At 39.5% G+C, this 13021-nt stretch overlaps 1 protein-coding gene across 10 annotated transcripts in view; it reads right to left on the bottom strand.

The window, feature by feature from the left end:
- The window catches only part of HELB (DNA helicase B), a 33396-nt gene that overhangs the window by 8299 nt on the left and 12076 nt on the right, over nucleotides 1–13021 (bottom strand). For 7 of the 10 annotated variants that reach the window (XM_034643418.1, XM_034643417.1, XM_034643414.1 and 4 more), the window contains 5 exons: nucleotides 11391–11545; nucleotides 8132–8213; nucleotides 7337–7396; nucleotides 5903–6131; nucleotides 4993–5136 (listed from right to left, as the gene is read on the bottom strand). In XM_034643418.1, coding sequence (XP_034499309.1) covers nucleotides 4993–5136; nucleotides 5903–6131; nucleotides 7337–7396; nucleotides 8132–8213; nucleotides 11391–11545 — 670 coding nt within the window. Of the gene's footprint in view, nucleotides 1–49; nucleotides 151–3836; nucleotides 3988–4992; nucleotides 5137–5902; nucleotides 6132–7336; nucleotides 7397–8131; nucleotides 8214–11390; nucleotides 11546–13021 lie in introns of those variants that run through there. The other 3 variants (XR_004620634.1, XR_004620633.1, XM_034643421.1) reach the window with 3 other exon arrangements.

Genomic DNA, 13021 nt, shown 5'->3' with positions numbered 1-13021 from the left:
CTCTAAATCCACCTTACAGTTCCAGTTTATACATTACCCAAGAACTCACATTTCCTAATTACGCGGTGAAGTTCAGGTCTTACAGAGGCACAACGGGCGTGTAGAAACCCAACAACACGCTTGAAAGACGGCATGCAGTGCCAGGTCTCCCTAGTAAAAGAATTTTCAATGATCGTATGGGCTCTATGCATAAATGTGTGATCCCACTGGTACTTACACAGCAAAAAATAGACATCTTAAATATTCAAGAATAAGAGAATAGATGAATTTGCTTCTTTGTTTATATTAATATCAAGTATCTGTATAGAGACAATTGATATGCTATTCTGCAAACATCAAAGATGCTTTGAAATCAAACAACATTTTAGAAACTGGATACTCTCGTGTAAAGAATGATCACGACTATGTAACACAAAATAAAAGTACTCTGATCCCAAAAAGTAAATACAAACTGAACATAAATATCTAACAAAACAAGTCACAAAAAAGGAGGAAAAATTCTATCAAAAATTTAACTAAGTCTGTCTCCAAAATGGAGGGCCCTGGATGATATTTTTTCTTCGACTTTTCTGTAGCCTCCCATTGTTGAACCATTTGGTTACTTTCATCACGATAAACAAAGCAAAAGACAACGAACCTTTGCTTTTTCAGTTTAGCAAGCCAACAGTTATATAGGCAAGAAAAATGCCCAATGTCACCATTAACTGTGAGAAAACAACCTCAAATTTCAGGGCTATTCTTAGTCCCTACATTTTCAATGCAAACATAAACTAAGAAGTGGTTTGAACCATTATCTCTTCTTTTGTGGGAGAAGAAGAATTGTAGGAAGATGAATGACAAGACCAGGCATGTAGAAAATACAGATCCACAGTTAAAACCCTCTTCCACGGGGCGCCTGGGTGGCTCAGTTGTTAAGCGTCTGCCTTCAGCTCAGGGCGTGATCCCAGGGTCCTAGGATCGAGCCCACATCAGGCTCGTCCACTGGGAGCCTGCTTCTTCCTCTCCCACTCCCCCTGCTTGTGTTCCCTCTCTCGCTGGCTGTCTCTCTCTCTGTCAAATAAATAAATAAAATCTTTAATAAATAAATAAATAAAATAAATCCCTCTTCCACACCAAGCACTTCTATCTCTCTAGACACAGAGAACTGGAACCAACTCTTCAGATTATAAAAGCATGACAAACACTTCCTTCAGGTGCTGCTGAGTCTCAGAAATGTACTTAAATGACACCTGATCATACAAATAATAAGTACATTTTACAGACACACAGCACCACTTCTCCCCTTGGACTTCATATTGGCTATTCCTAAGCAGGTAAATGCCTAACCTAAACTTAGTTAACGGAGTTCCTAATCATCAACAAACACAGAAAAACTTAACAGCTTCACAGTCTCCCTCATACTCACACTGCTGCGACCCACTGTCCTCACAGCATCTACAGTGATACTCGTGAAAAGCAAATCCAGTCACATCAGACTCTGCTTAGAGCTGATAAACAGCTCCCAAGCTCTCAAAACAAGTCCTGACTCCTTCACGTGGCTTATCTGGTCCTTCAAAAGCCAGCCTTGATCCTGCTCCCTTCCCTCCTCCTTTCCTCTCCCCTTCCCCCAAGCCACGCTCCATCGGACACGAGGAACCTCTCTGTGGTCCTGCCAGGGCGGGCCCACTTCCAGACTAGCAGCCCCCTCCATGCCCTCTCCAGCCCCCTGTACTTCCTCTGTCACAGAATGTTCACTGAGCTGGAATGGAACTGTCCGCCTTCTTAGCTGTATTCCTCGCTGGACTGTAAGCTTCTTGTTCACTCTTCTTTATCCAGTGTCTCACTGAATGCATGATGCTAAAAATCAAATGGTCACACCAAAGGTGTGCTCAGAAAGCAGGACAGGGACACCGAGCTTCATCTCAGTCACCTGCTAGTCCCCCTTTCATACCTTCCTTGAGTCATTCGAACTATCGAACTTCTTAAAGGAGGCAAGTTTTTGTACATTTACTTTTAATTATGTATAGGTCTCTTCTCTAAGTGTGTCCTGAAACTCAACATTTGTAATAATAAACACAAACCATTCATTCCTTTTGTGATTTTGCAGACTCAGAATGTGAAAGTCTATATGGACCTTAGAGTGGGGGTCAAATGACTTTCTCTGCAAAGGGTCAAAAAATAAGTATTTTAGGTTCTGCAGGCCAGATGTTCTCTATCACAACTACTTAGTTTTTCCCTTGCAATGCAAAAACTGTCATAGCCAATAGGTAAACGAACCAGTGCTGCTGTGTTCCAATAAAACTTTATTTACAAAAACTGTTAGTGGGCCAGATGTGGATGTTATATTGGATACTTCGTCCTAGATGGTCCTAGGAGGTGACCCGCCCCCTAATCCTTCTACCCTCCCTTCCCCCATGTTACTTCTCTGACCTCATCTCTTGTCACTCTCCCACAGTGGCCTCCTTGCTGTTCCTGTTCTTAAAATATGCTAGGCAGGCTCCCACCTAAGAACCTTGGCCTTGGCTGTTCCCTCAACCTAGAATGCTCTTCTCCCAGGCACCCGCACGGTTAACTTCTTTACCTCCTTCAAGTCTTTGCTCAAATGCCACCTTCTCAATAAGGCCTATATCGACTGCTATTTAAAATGACAGCTGCATCTCACATCTATCCCCACCCCGTTTCCATAGCATTTGCCACCTTCTACCATAACACGTCAGCTGCCATTGGAACAACATGGGTTTAAACTGCATGGGTCCACTTACACATATTTTTTTTTCCTGAATACAGTATAGTACTACAAATGTATTTTCTCTTCTTTATGGTTGTCTTAATAACATTTTCTTGTTATACCTTACTTTGTTTTTAAGATTATATTTTTAAGTAACCTCTAGACCTAACATGGGGCTCGAACTTACAACCCCAAGACCAAGATTCACACACTCTAATGAATGGGCCAGCCAAGCGCCCCACCTTACTTTATTGTTAAGAATACAGTATAAAATACATAGGACATACAAGATATGTGTTAATCAACTGTTTATATTATCAGTAAGGCTTCTGGTCAACCATAGGCTATTAGTAGTTACGTCTTCGGGAAATCAAAAATGGTACATGGATTTCTGACTACAAGGAGGGGTCTGTGCCCTGAACCCTCACAGTGTTCAAGGGTCCACTGTAGTTTACTTATTGTTTTACGACTGTGTATGTCTCCTTCCTCCTCCCCACCAAATGTAATCTTCACAGTGGCAGGTATTTTTGTTTCATGGACTGATCTAAACCAAGCTTCAAGATCAGTCTGACTCAATAAATATTTGTTGAACTGAACTGAACTTAGAAGAAGTAAACTAACTACATTCATACAAGATAACAATCACAAATATTCTTAGAGGTAAGAGATGCTATTTCAACCACAAAATAAGAGCCAGATTCAATAAAAGGAACATTTAGAGATAGTTACTATAACCTTAATCGAGTAATAAAAAGATCCCTTCATCCTTCAGAAATGTAAAAAAAAAGACTGGATTATAAATTTGAGGAAATCTCTCAGAAAATACAGCAAAATGATGAGATGGAAAACGAGAGAGAGAATAAATTTGGATAATCAGTTCTGGAGGTCGAACATAATAGAAATCTTAGAAAGACAAAACAGAGAAAACTGAGGACAAGAATTCTTAATGAAATTATTTATGAAAATCTCTCTAAATTGAATGATATGAGTTTCCAGAATTACAGAGAGCCCATCATAAAGATCCATGGGAGAAATTCTGCCAGGATCTTGCAGCCAGGAATATTGGTACTTCTTAACAACTGGCTGTTTCTTTTTGTTTTTTTTTATTCAACAGACACAGTCCACTAACCTCACTCTTGTTTTGAAAATTTAAAGCCACATCTGCAGTCTACACCAGCAAACAAATAGGTCAGGGCGCATATCAGCATTCCATTCCACTCTTAGCGAGAATCCTTTTACCACCCTTTCCTTTATTTTTTCGCTTGACATCATTTCTTTATCTTTAAAAAAAAAAAATCAGGCTGAATTGTGAGCATTTTTTGTAAGTCATTTCTAACTCTTTTTGGAACTGAGATGGAGTAGGTTAATAAATAAAACACCATCTACTTAAAAAAAAAAATCCCTATGCTAATTGATTTTTGCCTACCAGTAGAGGACACAGGCTAACCTAAATTTTTCCACATGCAAATGTAGGCTGATGCAGCTTCAGGATTAAAGCAACATACCAACATCAAAGAGGGGCGATCAAAACAATGGGTTAAATCACAAAACCACAAATAACTTATGAGAATTCGGAAGTATTAAAATAGAGCTAAGGGGCACCTGGGTGGCTTAGTCAGTTAAGCATCCGACTCTTGATTTCAGCGCAGGTCATGATCTCAGGATTGTGAGATCACGCCCCACATCAGGCTCCCAACCCAGTGGGGAGCCTGCTTAAGATTCTCTGTCTCCCTCTGCCCCCTCCTCCCCCACCCCCAAAAAAAGAGTTTAAACACGAATTGCACTAAATACAATGTGGTGTCCAGGATTAGATCCTGGGACAGAAAAAGGGTATTAGTGGAAAACGGGTGAAATCCAAATAAAGTGTGTAGCTTAGTTAATAGTGTTCTTCCAACGGTAATTTCTTAGTTTTGACAAAAACACCATAGTTGTGTAAGATGTTAACATTAGGGAAAGATGGATGCAGGGTCCATGGGAACAGTCTCTGCTACCTTTCCAACTCTTGTATAAAACTAAAATTATTCCCAAGTAGAAAGTAGTTGCCTCACAAGAGCAAAGGAAGGGGTACATTTGTCAAAACCCTGCCAGCTTGACCAACACAAGTGCCTATGCAAATTATGCCCCAACAAAGCTGCAAAAATAAACATCACAATACCATTTATGTAACCTTGGTAACCTTGTTTCTCATTAAACAAATAAAGGCAACAAAGTTAGGAAGAAAATCATTGAAGGTACTCAATGGCTCGGAAACCTGTCCAAAACGCCTTATAAATGTCCAGTGTTACCTGGAAAGTGTGAATAGTTCTTGCCCATGCATGTTTTATGTGACAATACTTCATAAGTTTATCAAAGTCCACAGTTACTTCCAAGCCAGCTGCATTATTAATGGTCAAAGATCTTCTCTTTCCAAAAGTTACATTGGTGACATCCTGTTACCAAAACAAAGAACTATTTTGTATGTTTTCAAATATGCACACTGTAGAAATATTCTATTTTGGTGTTGAACATAAAATAGCATGTATGTCCAAAATTATTAAGAACTTGCAAAGGCTTAAAACCTACACTTGGGCACAAACTGAATACACACACACCCAAATTTTAATAAACTTGAAACCTAACCTTAATTTGACTCTCTGGAGAACAGTCTGTATTGTCTGACTTATTCTGAAGTCTATATATTTCACTTCTTGCACTGACTATGTAAGTCTGTGTATGCTCTTTGCGAAAAGTTTATTTTTTCTCACAGCTCGTAAAGAATAAGCTTTTAAGTTTAAGAGGGCGTTTATACAATGAGAACAAATTCAAGGAAACTTCTCTTGTTTCTATAGTTAAGCAGCAACCAAGGAAATGATGCTATGCAAAATATAGTGTGTCACTTGTCCCTCATCTTTTTTACCCAAGTTCTTCGAACTCATTAAGAACATGTTTCTTCACACAGTCTTCCAGAAAATATAAGAGAAACATGTCCCAACTCATTTTATGAAGCCAGCATTACTCTGACACCAAAACCAGACAAGACTTACTAGGTAACTACAAACCAATACAGTCACAAACATGAATACAAAAATCCTTAGCAAAAAATTATGGAAGAATGTCAACTCTGATATGATTAGATTCTGAATCAAACCTAGAGCAATTAAAAAAAACACCTATCTCTAATAGGTAAAAAGGTACTATTTTTCTGTTATCACTTACCTTTGTTATAAAAAATATTTCTCCATTGCAGAGTCGAATATCACTTTCAAAGTCATGCTTGTTTTTAGCAAAACCATGAGGAGTACCATTAAAGTCTTCACCACTGGCCTCTCGTTCATTACTTTCCTGACTGGGAGAGTTATTTTCGGGGAGTAACTCCGAGAGATATACGTTCCTGGTACAACAAATTTTATCACCAACTCCAAACTGAAGTCTATTCCGATGGTCTCTGGGTTAGAAAATGAGAATACATCGTCAAGGTTTGGAAAAACCTCAATTTCATTTTGTTTAAGCATGAACCCTTACTCAGATCCAATTTTCAAAAATGATTTCCACACTCTTTTTACTTCACTTTTATTCTCCAAATGCAACAAGAAATCAGGCTCCCCACAGTCATGGTCTGATTACCTATCCCCTCTGTGGCACTTCAAACCCAATGACATATGCCAGCCAAATCTTCTCAAATTAGAAATCTTGGCATAAATGCTGACGTCTGTCTTTCCTTTTGTATCCTCAAAGTTACCCAAAATCTTAATGAGTCTACCTTTTAAATTCATCCTCTCCACTCCAATCTCGTCTACCACGACCCTGTTTCACATCTTACCCCATGTATACGTATTTCTAGTCTAATAACTATGACCTTATATCAGAATAACAGCAGCAAACTGAATAAACGCTGATGATACACCAGTTACTGTGCGAAGTGCTCTAGAGATATTATTTCATTTCATCCTCACTACAACTCTGTGAGGGAACTGCTGCGGCAGTGTCCTCTCTTACGTATATGGAAAAGCGAAACTGCCCGCCGAGATCACAGTCACTGGCACACAGACTGCGTGACCTCCCGCAGGCGCTTTCTAACCCTTTGTGAGGCTACCTCAGGTGGTTTTCGTGTGTGTCTCCCCTCAACAGACAGGGAGCTTCTCCTGGAACTTCCACATCTCTACCTTCTCTGCACTTAAGAAATAGTAGGTGTTGATAAATGCAAGAGAAGTGAGTTACTTCTTCCTGTGTGTAAACAGAGCGAGTCTCCACACTCATATTTCTCTGACAGGTGTCCACAAAGTGCTCTCCGCGGGCATCCTGTTGCTAAGGTTCGGGGACACATCTACACACATATTGTATTGGGAAAACATTCTGAATTCCCCACACTCATCTTGGAGAAGCTGGAGGTTGCCAATCTGAAAACCACAAGGAAACTGTATTCCTTATTTTTTTTATTATGCTGATTACCCTTACAGTCAGTTCCTAAGCATACATATTATATTTAATTGAAGAGATCACTTGACTTCACAAAGGAGAGTGAAAAAGATTTTTAAATATGTGGCTACAGTGATAAACGTCAAGACAAATAAAAGAACGGTGAGTAAAGGAAGGACTTTATTCCTTCCTGGAGCTATTTATTCCTGGAGCTTTCAGATCTTTGGCGCTCACTTGATTAGGTGGCCCGTGTAGTGCTTGCAACAGCAGGCGTTGATGACGTCACAGTCTTGCCTGAAACACATGAACAAGCAAGGGTCACCTTAATGGTATCTGTTTCGTGCTTATTCTCGTTACCGATGACGACGATGTACTACACGCTATAAAAAGTTTCCAGGAATCTCTCCAGGAAAAAAACACTCTGCAATTTTTATCTTTTCTTTTTTTAAAGTTTTTATTTTTTAGTAATCTCTACACCCAACACGGAGCTTGAATCACAACCCCAAGATGAAGAGTCCCACGCTCCACTGACTGAGCCAGCCAAGTGCCTCTGTGATTTTTATCTTAATGTAAATCTTTGTTTCACTACTCAGATTTCATGGGAGTTTCCAAATATAATATTTGGTAGAAAGAGCCTTCTTAATTTTTTTTAAGATTTTCTTTGAGAGAGAGAAAGACTGCGCAAGTGGGAAGAGGGGCAGAGAGAGAGAGAGAGAGGGAGTGAATCCCAAGCAGGCTCCACGCGTGGCAGTCAGCACAGAGCCCGATGTGGGCCAGACCCCATGACCCCAAGGTCATGACCTGAGCCAAAATCAAGAGTCGGATGCTTAACCGACTGAGCCACCCAGGTGCCCCGAAAGAACCCTGTTTAAAAGCTGCCCTCTGCCATGTCTAACTAAGAAATACCTCAAAATCAGAGAGAGAATCAGCAGTGATGAATGATGAGAGTCACCCATTTAAACAGCATCTATGTAAGTTATGAGATTTAGAAGCTGGACTAAGAACATTAAAATGCTGTAAATGCTTTACCTTCTAAATGCAATAAATTGGGATGTTTGTGCATCTTGTAGGTCATTTTCTTTGAGTAAGGTTTGAACTGCAGAATATAAATCTGGTAATTCAAGAGAAAAAAGTTAACACAGTAAAGCACCAAATTACAACATTGTTGATGGAGCCACTAACTCAGAATTCCTGCGAAGGGGGCTCCGGGAAATTCAATACAGGTTGGCTACAGAAATATCAACCTCATTTGCTACAGCAACCAGAGCACCAGAAGAGAGAACGATGAGGGTTCCAGACACCCTGTCCTCAACAGAGATATCAGCCACTAGCCAGGACAGCTCCGAATCTGTAATTCAGCCATTTGTCACTGATGGTTTGTGAATGCTGAATTTAAAATATGAGCAAGAGGACAAACTATGTACCAGAATTCCCAGAAGGTAAGACTTTTTTCTGTTTGAAGTTCGGTGGTAGGTGAGTTATAATCTGAGGCTCTCTATGCTTTGCACATGTTATTTCACTGAATCTAATCTTCACAACATTACAGGAGGCAGGTATTATATCCAAGGTTGATATTTAGTATAAAATATTGAGACACTTCCATGAAGGATGGAAAATAGCTATTCTCCAAACACTGCAATGCCCCACCCCCACCCCAACCATGTGTTTGCTACCCCGGGGACCCCCAGACCTCCCCATGATCTAGCAACTAAAAGGTTAACCCTGGCGCAGCAGGGGCAGCCATCCCGAGAGTGGCCACACCTTACACGCTATGAAACAGACTGACCACAAACACCGATTACGTTCTAGATATAAATGTGAAGCTGAGGCTCTTGGAAGTAAAAGTCATTTTCCAAATGGCAGGGGTGGCTGGCCTCCCTCTTTCAGACCTCAGATCACTGACAATGATGACATCCACTTATCACCTCCCTCAAAGCGCTGAGAAATAGACTTCCTCTAATCTGTCTTACCAATAGTACACAACAGTGAACATTTCCCATGAGACAGAGAAGACAGAAAAATATGGGTAAGAGCATTCTAGGCTTTTGTGCCTTCCCCTCGTAGCAGATGAATCAGAGGGGAATGAAAAAGCCCAGGCCTCGAGATGCCCTGCTCTAAGAAAACTAAATTAGTTGCTTACTGAGCCCTTCATCGTTCAGATGAAGGGAAGAGTCACACTAAAAAATGGCCACTACTCAGCTCACCCCCAGCCAACCCTTGGCCTGCTAGGGCAGGAATTTCCAAAGGTTATATCATAGGATATTGTTTTCATTTACACGCACGGGATCTCACTGTTCTGCTGCTTGCTCTCTTCATTCTCTCGACACCTTACAGATCAAGACATACATATACTGTATTTCACTGATTCTAGATATACATTTTTCTCACACTTCAGCATCTCTGAAGTTCCAGCCCAGCTATGAAGGCTGTCTTCGGTCTCTGTACTTTGTAATAAGGGGAATAATTTACTCAGTAACTTAATTATTAATGGAAAAGTACTATATGCCTCTCTCTAAGGAATATTTATTCAGTTCTCTTAAAGAAGGGACTCATTTTCTAGCTGAAGTTTGTAACTGAGATGGAAAAACAGCATCAGCTGAGCCCTGCTGCCATTCTGAAACAGGCCACTCTTTTTCTTAAAGTATATTCTCATTAACAAAAAGAAAAGGCACCAGAAATAAAACTAATCATATTTTAGGTAGATCTAAATGGAGTGGCAAGGAGGGCACGTTCCTTAACCAGCTAAGTCTCATCTTTTCATCTGTACTGGTACCTACTCTTAACCAAATTGTTGTGAGAATAAATATTACCTATTAATTATTCACAATAGATGTAATAAAAAATCACAAAGCAATGCGCGGCTTACAATCCCATTTACATGAGACAGAAATAAATAATATATGTTTGTGTATGAACATAATAAGGTTTAAAAGGATCAACACCAAACCTACCACATAGTAAGAGTAGTGGATGAGAAAGAGTAATAGTATGTGGCCTTTTGGGGGTTGTCTTGGGGGAAACGGAGAGGAAGATAACAGGGAAATATTCATTTTTACTTCAGACACTTCTGAATTATTTGACCTTTTTTAAGGAATAGAAGTTATTTCTACAATAAAAAAAGATCAAGAGGGCATTTATAGAATACTATGTATTATATGACCCCATTTCAAAAGAGAAAAAATTATTATAACATGTGAATGGACCCCAACCCAAGGGAACTGTGACTATGACCCACAAGGCAGGAGAGGCTGACACATAACGCAGGATGTCACTTAATTTCACATTGGAGTGGAAGTGGCTAAGTAGTTAGGATATACCCTTAAGAATGATGACAACTATAATAAATTCTCAGTACTGGTCATGTAAATCTTCACTAATTCAATTTTGAGTAAACCATTACGCTATCAAAAAAAAGTCTGCTAAGTATGTTTAGAATACAAATAAAGATCAAAAGAATTAATCAATTTTTAATAGATCATTTAATATCTATTATTCACAAAAAACTAACCGTTCTATAGTGCCTCGAAAAGGACAAATGCCCTCAACCCTCACAACAGCTCCATGGGCAGCATCCTATGATTCCCATTTTACAAATAGTAAAGTGATGTGACATGGGTCGTACACATAGGGGAAAAGATGCTGTATATTTCCTGTGTTTTTGCCCCTCTTAATGTCGTCATCCTAAGACCCATAATTAGAAGCAATGCCTGTCCATTTTATAAGAAACAGAAAGGACGAGTAGGAACTCAACTTGGCAACAGTTTGACCGTTATTTTTGGTTCACAAATGTACCCAAAATAGCAAATGTACTTACTTTTCCAACTGCTATAAAAGAAAACCTTCATTAATTAGGCTATGCTTTCTTCTGAATGAACTTGGATTCCTGGGGCTTTGCTTCAGTTTAAACTAATCATCCACATCCATCTATTCACTCAACAAATACTTACTGGGCCCTTAGTATGCATGTGTCAAGAGCTTACTTCTTGTGTATGTACGTGTGCATGTGTGTGTTTACGTGTGTCATTAGTCCTTCCAAATGCCTTCCAGCATGAGATGGTATATAAATGCTCTGTTAAGGCAGATCTGGTTACGTATGTTGGGTTGGGAGAGCTTACTTCACAAAATTCTAAGGTACTCTGCATTTGATGCTGAATAATTTATTTTCAGTACCTAAACTTTTACTAGCAATATTTATCTTTACCATCAAATAAAATTATAACTAGTCATTTAGTAAGTACATTATAAAACTGAAATCGTAACCCTACATAATATAGAAGTTTATACTTACAAAAGTGAGGATCATTTTTCGATAACTGAGAGCTCGCATCCTCTTCTGGGAGTCTGATAAAAATAAATGTTTTATCTCGTATTGAGACAGGGAGTGTTGGATTATCAGAGATATTCAGCTCTGCATCAAATATTGGAAATTGGCGCCTTGAGATTCTTAAGTGAAGATAAAATAACACAGCAAGAACATTAGTACCCAAAAATGTGTCTTCATATCAGAGATGTCATTACAATAACTAATATCCGCTAATAGATAATAAATAAGATGAAAAGGCTACCCATATAGGCATTATAAATAGTAAATGAGTTTTAAAATAGAACTAGCAAGACCATAATGTTACACTTACCAACAGTCCTCTACCCCTAGCAAATTAAAAGCATTAGAAAAAACTGCCAGGGAATTTACCATTCTGAGAATTTGACCTACTCTCCTCCAGACCACAAAAGAACTATACAGGGTAGGTATTATCCTCATTTCACAGGTGGGTAGCATGAGGCTTACGCAACCACAGTGGGTTGCCCATGGCCACACAGGTAGAAAGCAGAGGAGCTAGGAGGCAAATATGGGCCCTTCTGGCTCACATAAACCCTCTCTATTTCAATTAACCTGGACTCTTTGGGGCCTTTTCCATAGGCTTACATCAGTCTTTTTTCCTTTTTTTGTGTCCACATCTCTTTGCTTCTATGCCCTCAACCTTCTTTTGTTATTTCCCAAGACCAGCAAATCCTATCAGAAAACAGAGCGCAGGGCAGGTGCCTTGTTATGACAGAGCCTCTCCTTGGTTATCTGGAAGAAGACCAACTCCCTGAAAAGACCTAACAGCAACCTGGCTATCAAAGCTAGTGGTACCCAATTGTCATCTTCAACCCTTCCCCACAGGGTTGAAGGGGAGGAAAGGGAAGAAGGCTGCCCTTGCTGAAATATCCCAGATCTAATGTTGGCGGTGCTGAGAATCACCATGGATTTCCTGTTTTGCTTCTGACCCAGAACACAGAACACACTTCTAACTCTAGGAGTCCTTCCCTGCTATCACTGGGATCCTTGTGACATTAAATATTTGGTGATGACAATTAAGAAGGAATGAAGAAAGCAGCACAGCTCAAATGACATCAAAAGGGTTAGTAAAAGGAATTCCTAAGTTTCAGATAAAACTGACTTCTAAGAAATCTAATGTGCTTTAGATTCTTCTGAGATTTTCAGACTTTAAAGTGACCAATCGTCCAACTGCATTCATTTGCTTAACGTCTTAATATGAACCTACAACATCCTACCCTATCTCTGTCAATCCTTCCTATAACCTCACAGTCCTATCCAGGGCAGACAGGGGCATAGAGAAAGGAAGTTCTGAATGTTCTAATTTCTGCTGAATCCAACCAAGAAAATGTTCAAGCAACAAAAACAACATTCATAAAAGAGTGTCAAAAAACAAAGATAAATTTTGGCCCAGTGAATAGAATAGCCTCTTAGTATTCTGAGATCCCATTAGATCTATTACAGAGGATCACTCTGTAGGTGTTGCAAAGACTAAAGGAAAAGGATTCTTTTCTACACTAAGGGGAGCAATATGCCATGGGTGCCACCAGGATTCATCAAGGAGCAAAATACCATATTCCTTTTTTTTTTTTTTTTTT

Source organism: Ailuropoda melanoleuca, chromosome 15 (assembly GCF_002007445.2).
Source record: "Ailuropoda melanoleuca isolate Jingjing chromosome 15, ASM200744v2, whole genome shotgun sequence".
Classification (NCBI taxonomy): Eukaryota; Metazoa; Chordata; class Mammalia; order Carnivora; family Ursidae; genus Ailuropoda; species Ailuropoda melanoleuca.
Note: the sequence above shows the minus strand (reverse complement) of the source record. Positions and strands in the feature narration are given on the sequence as shown.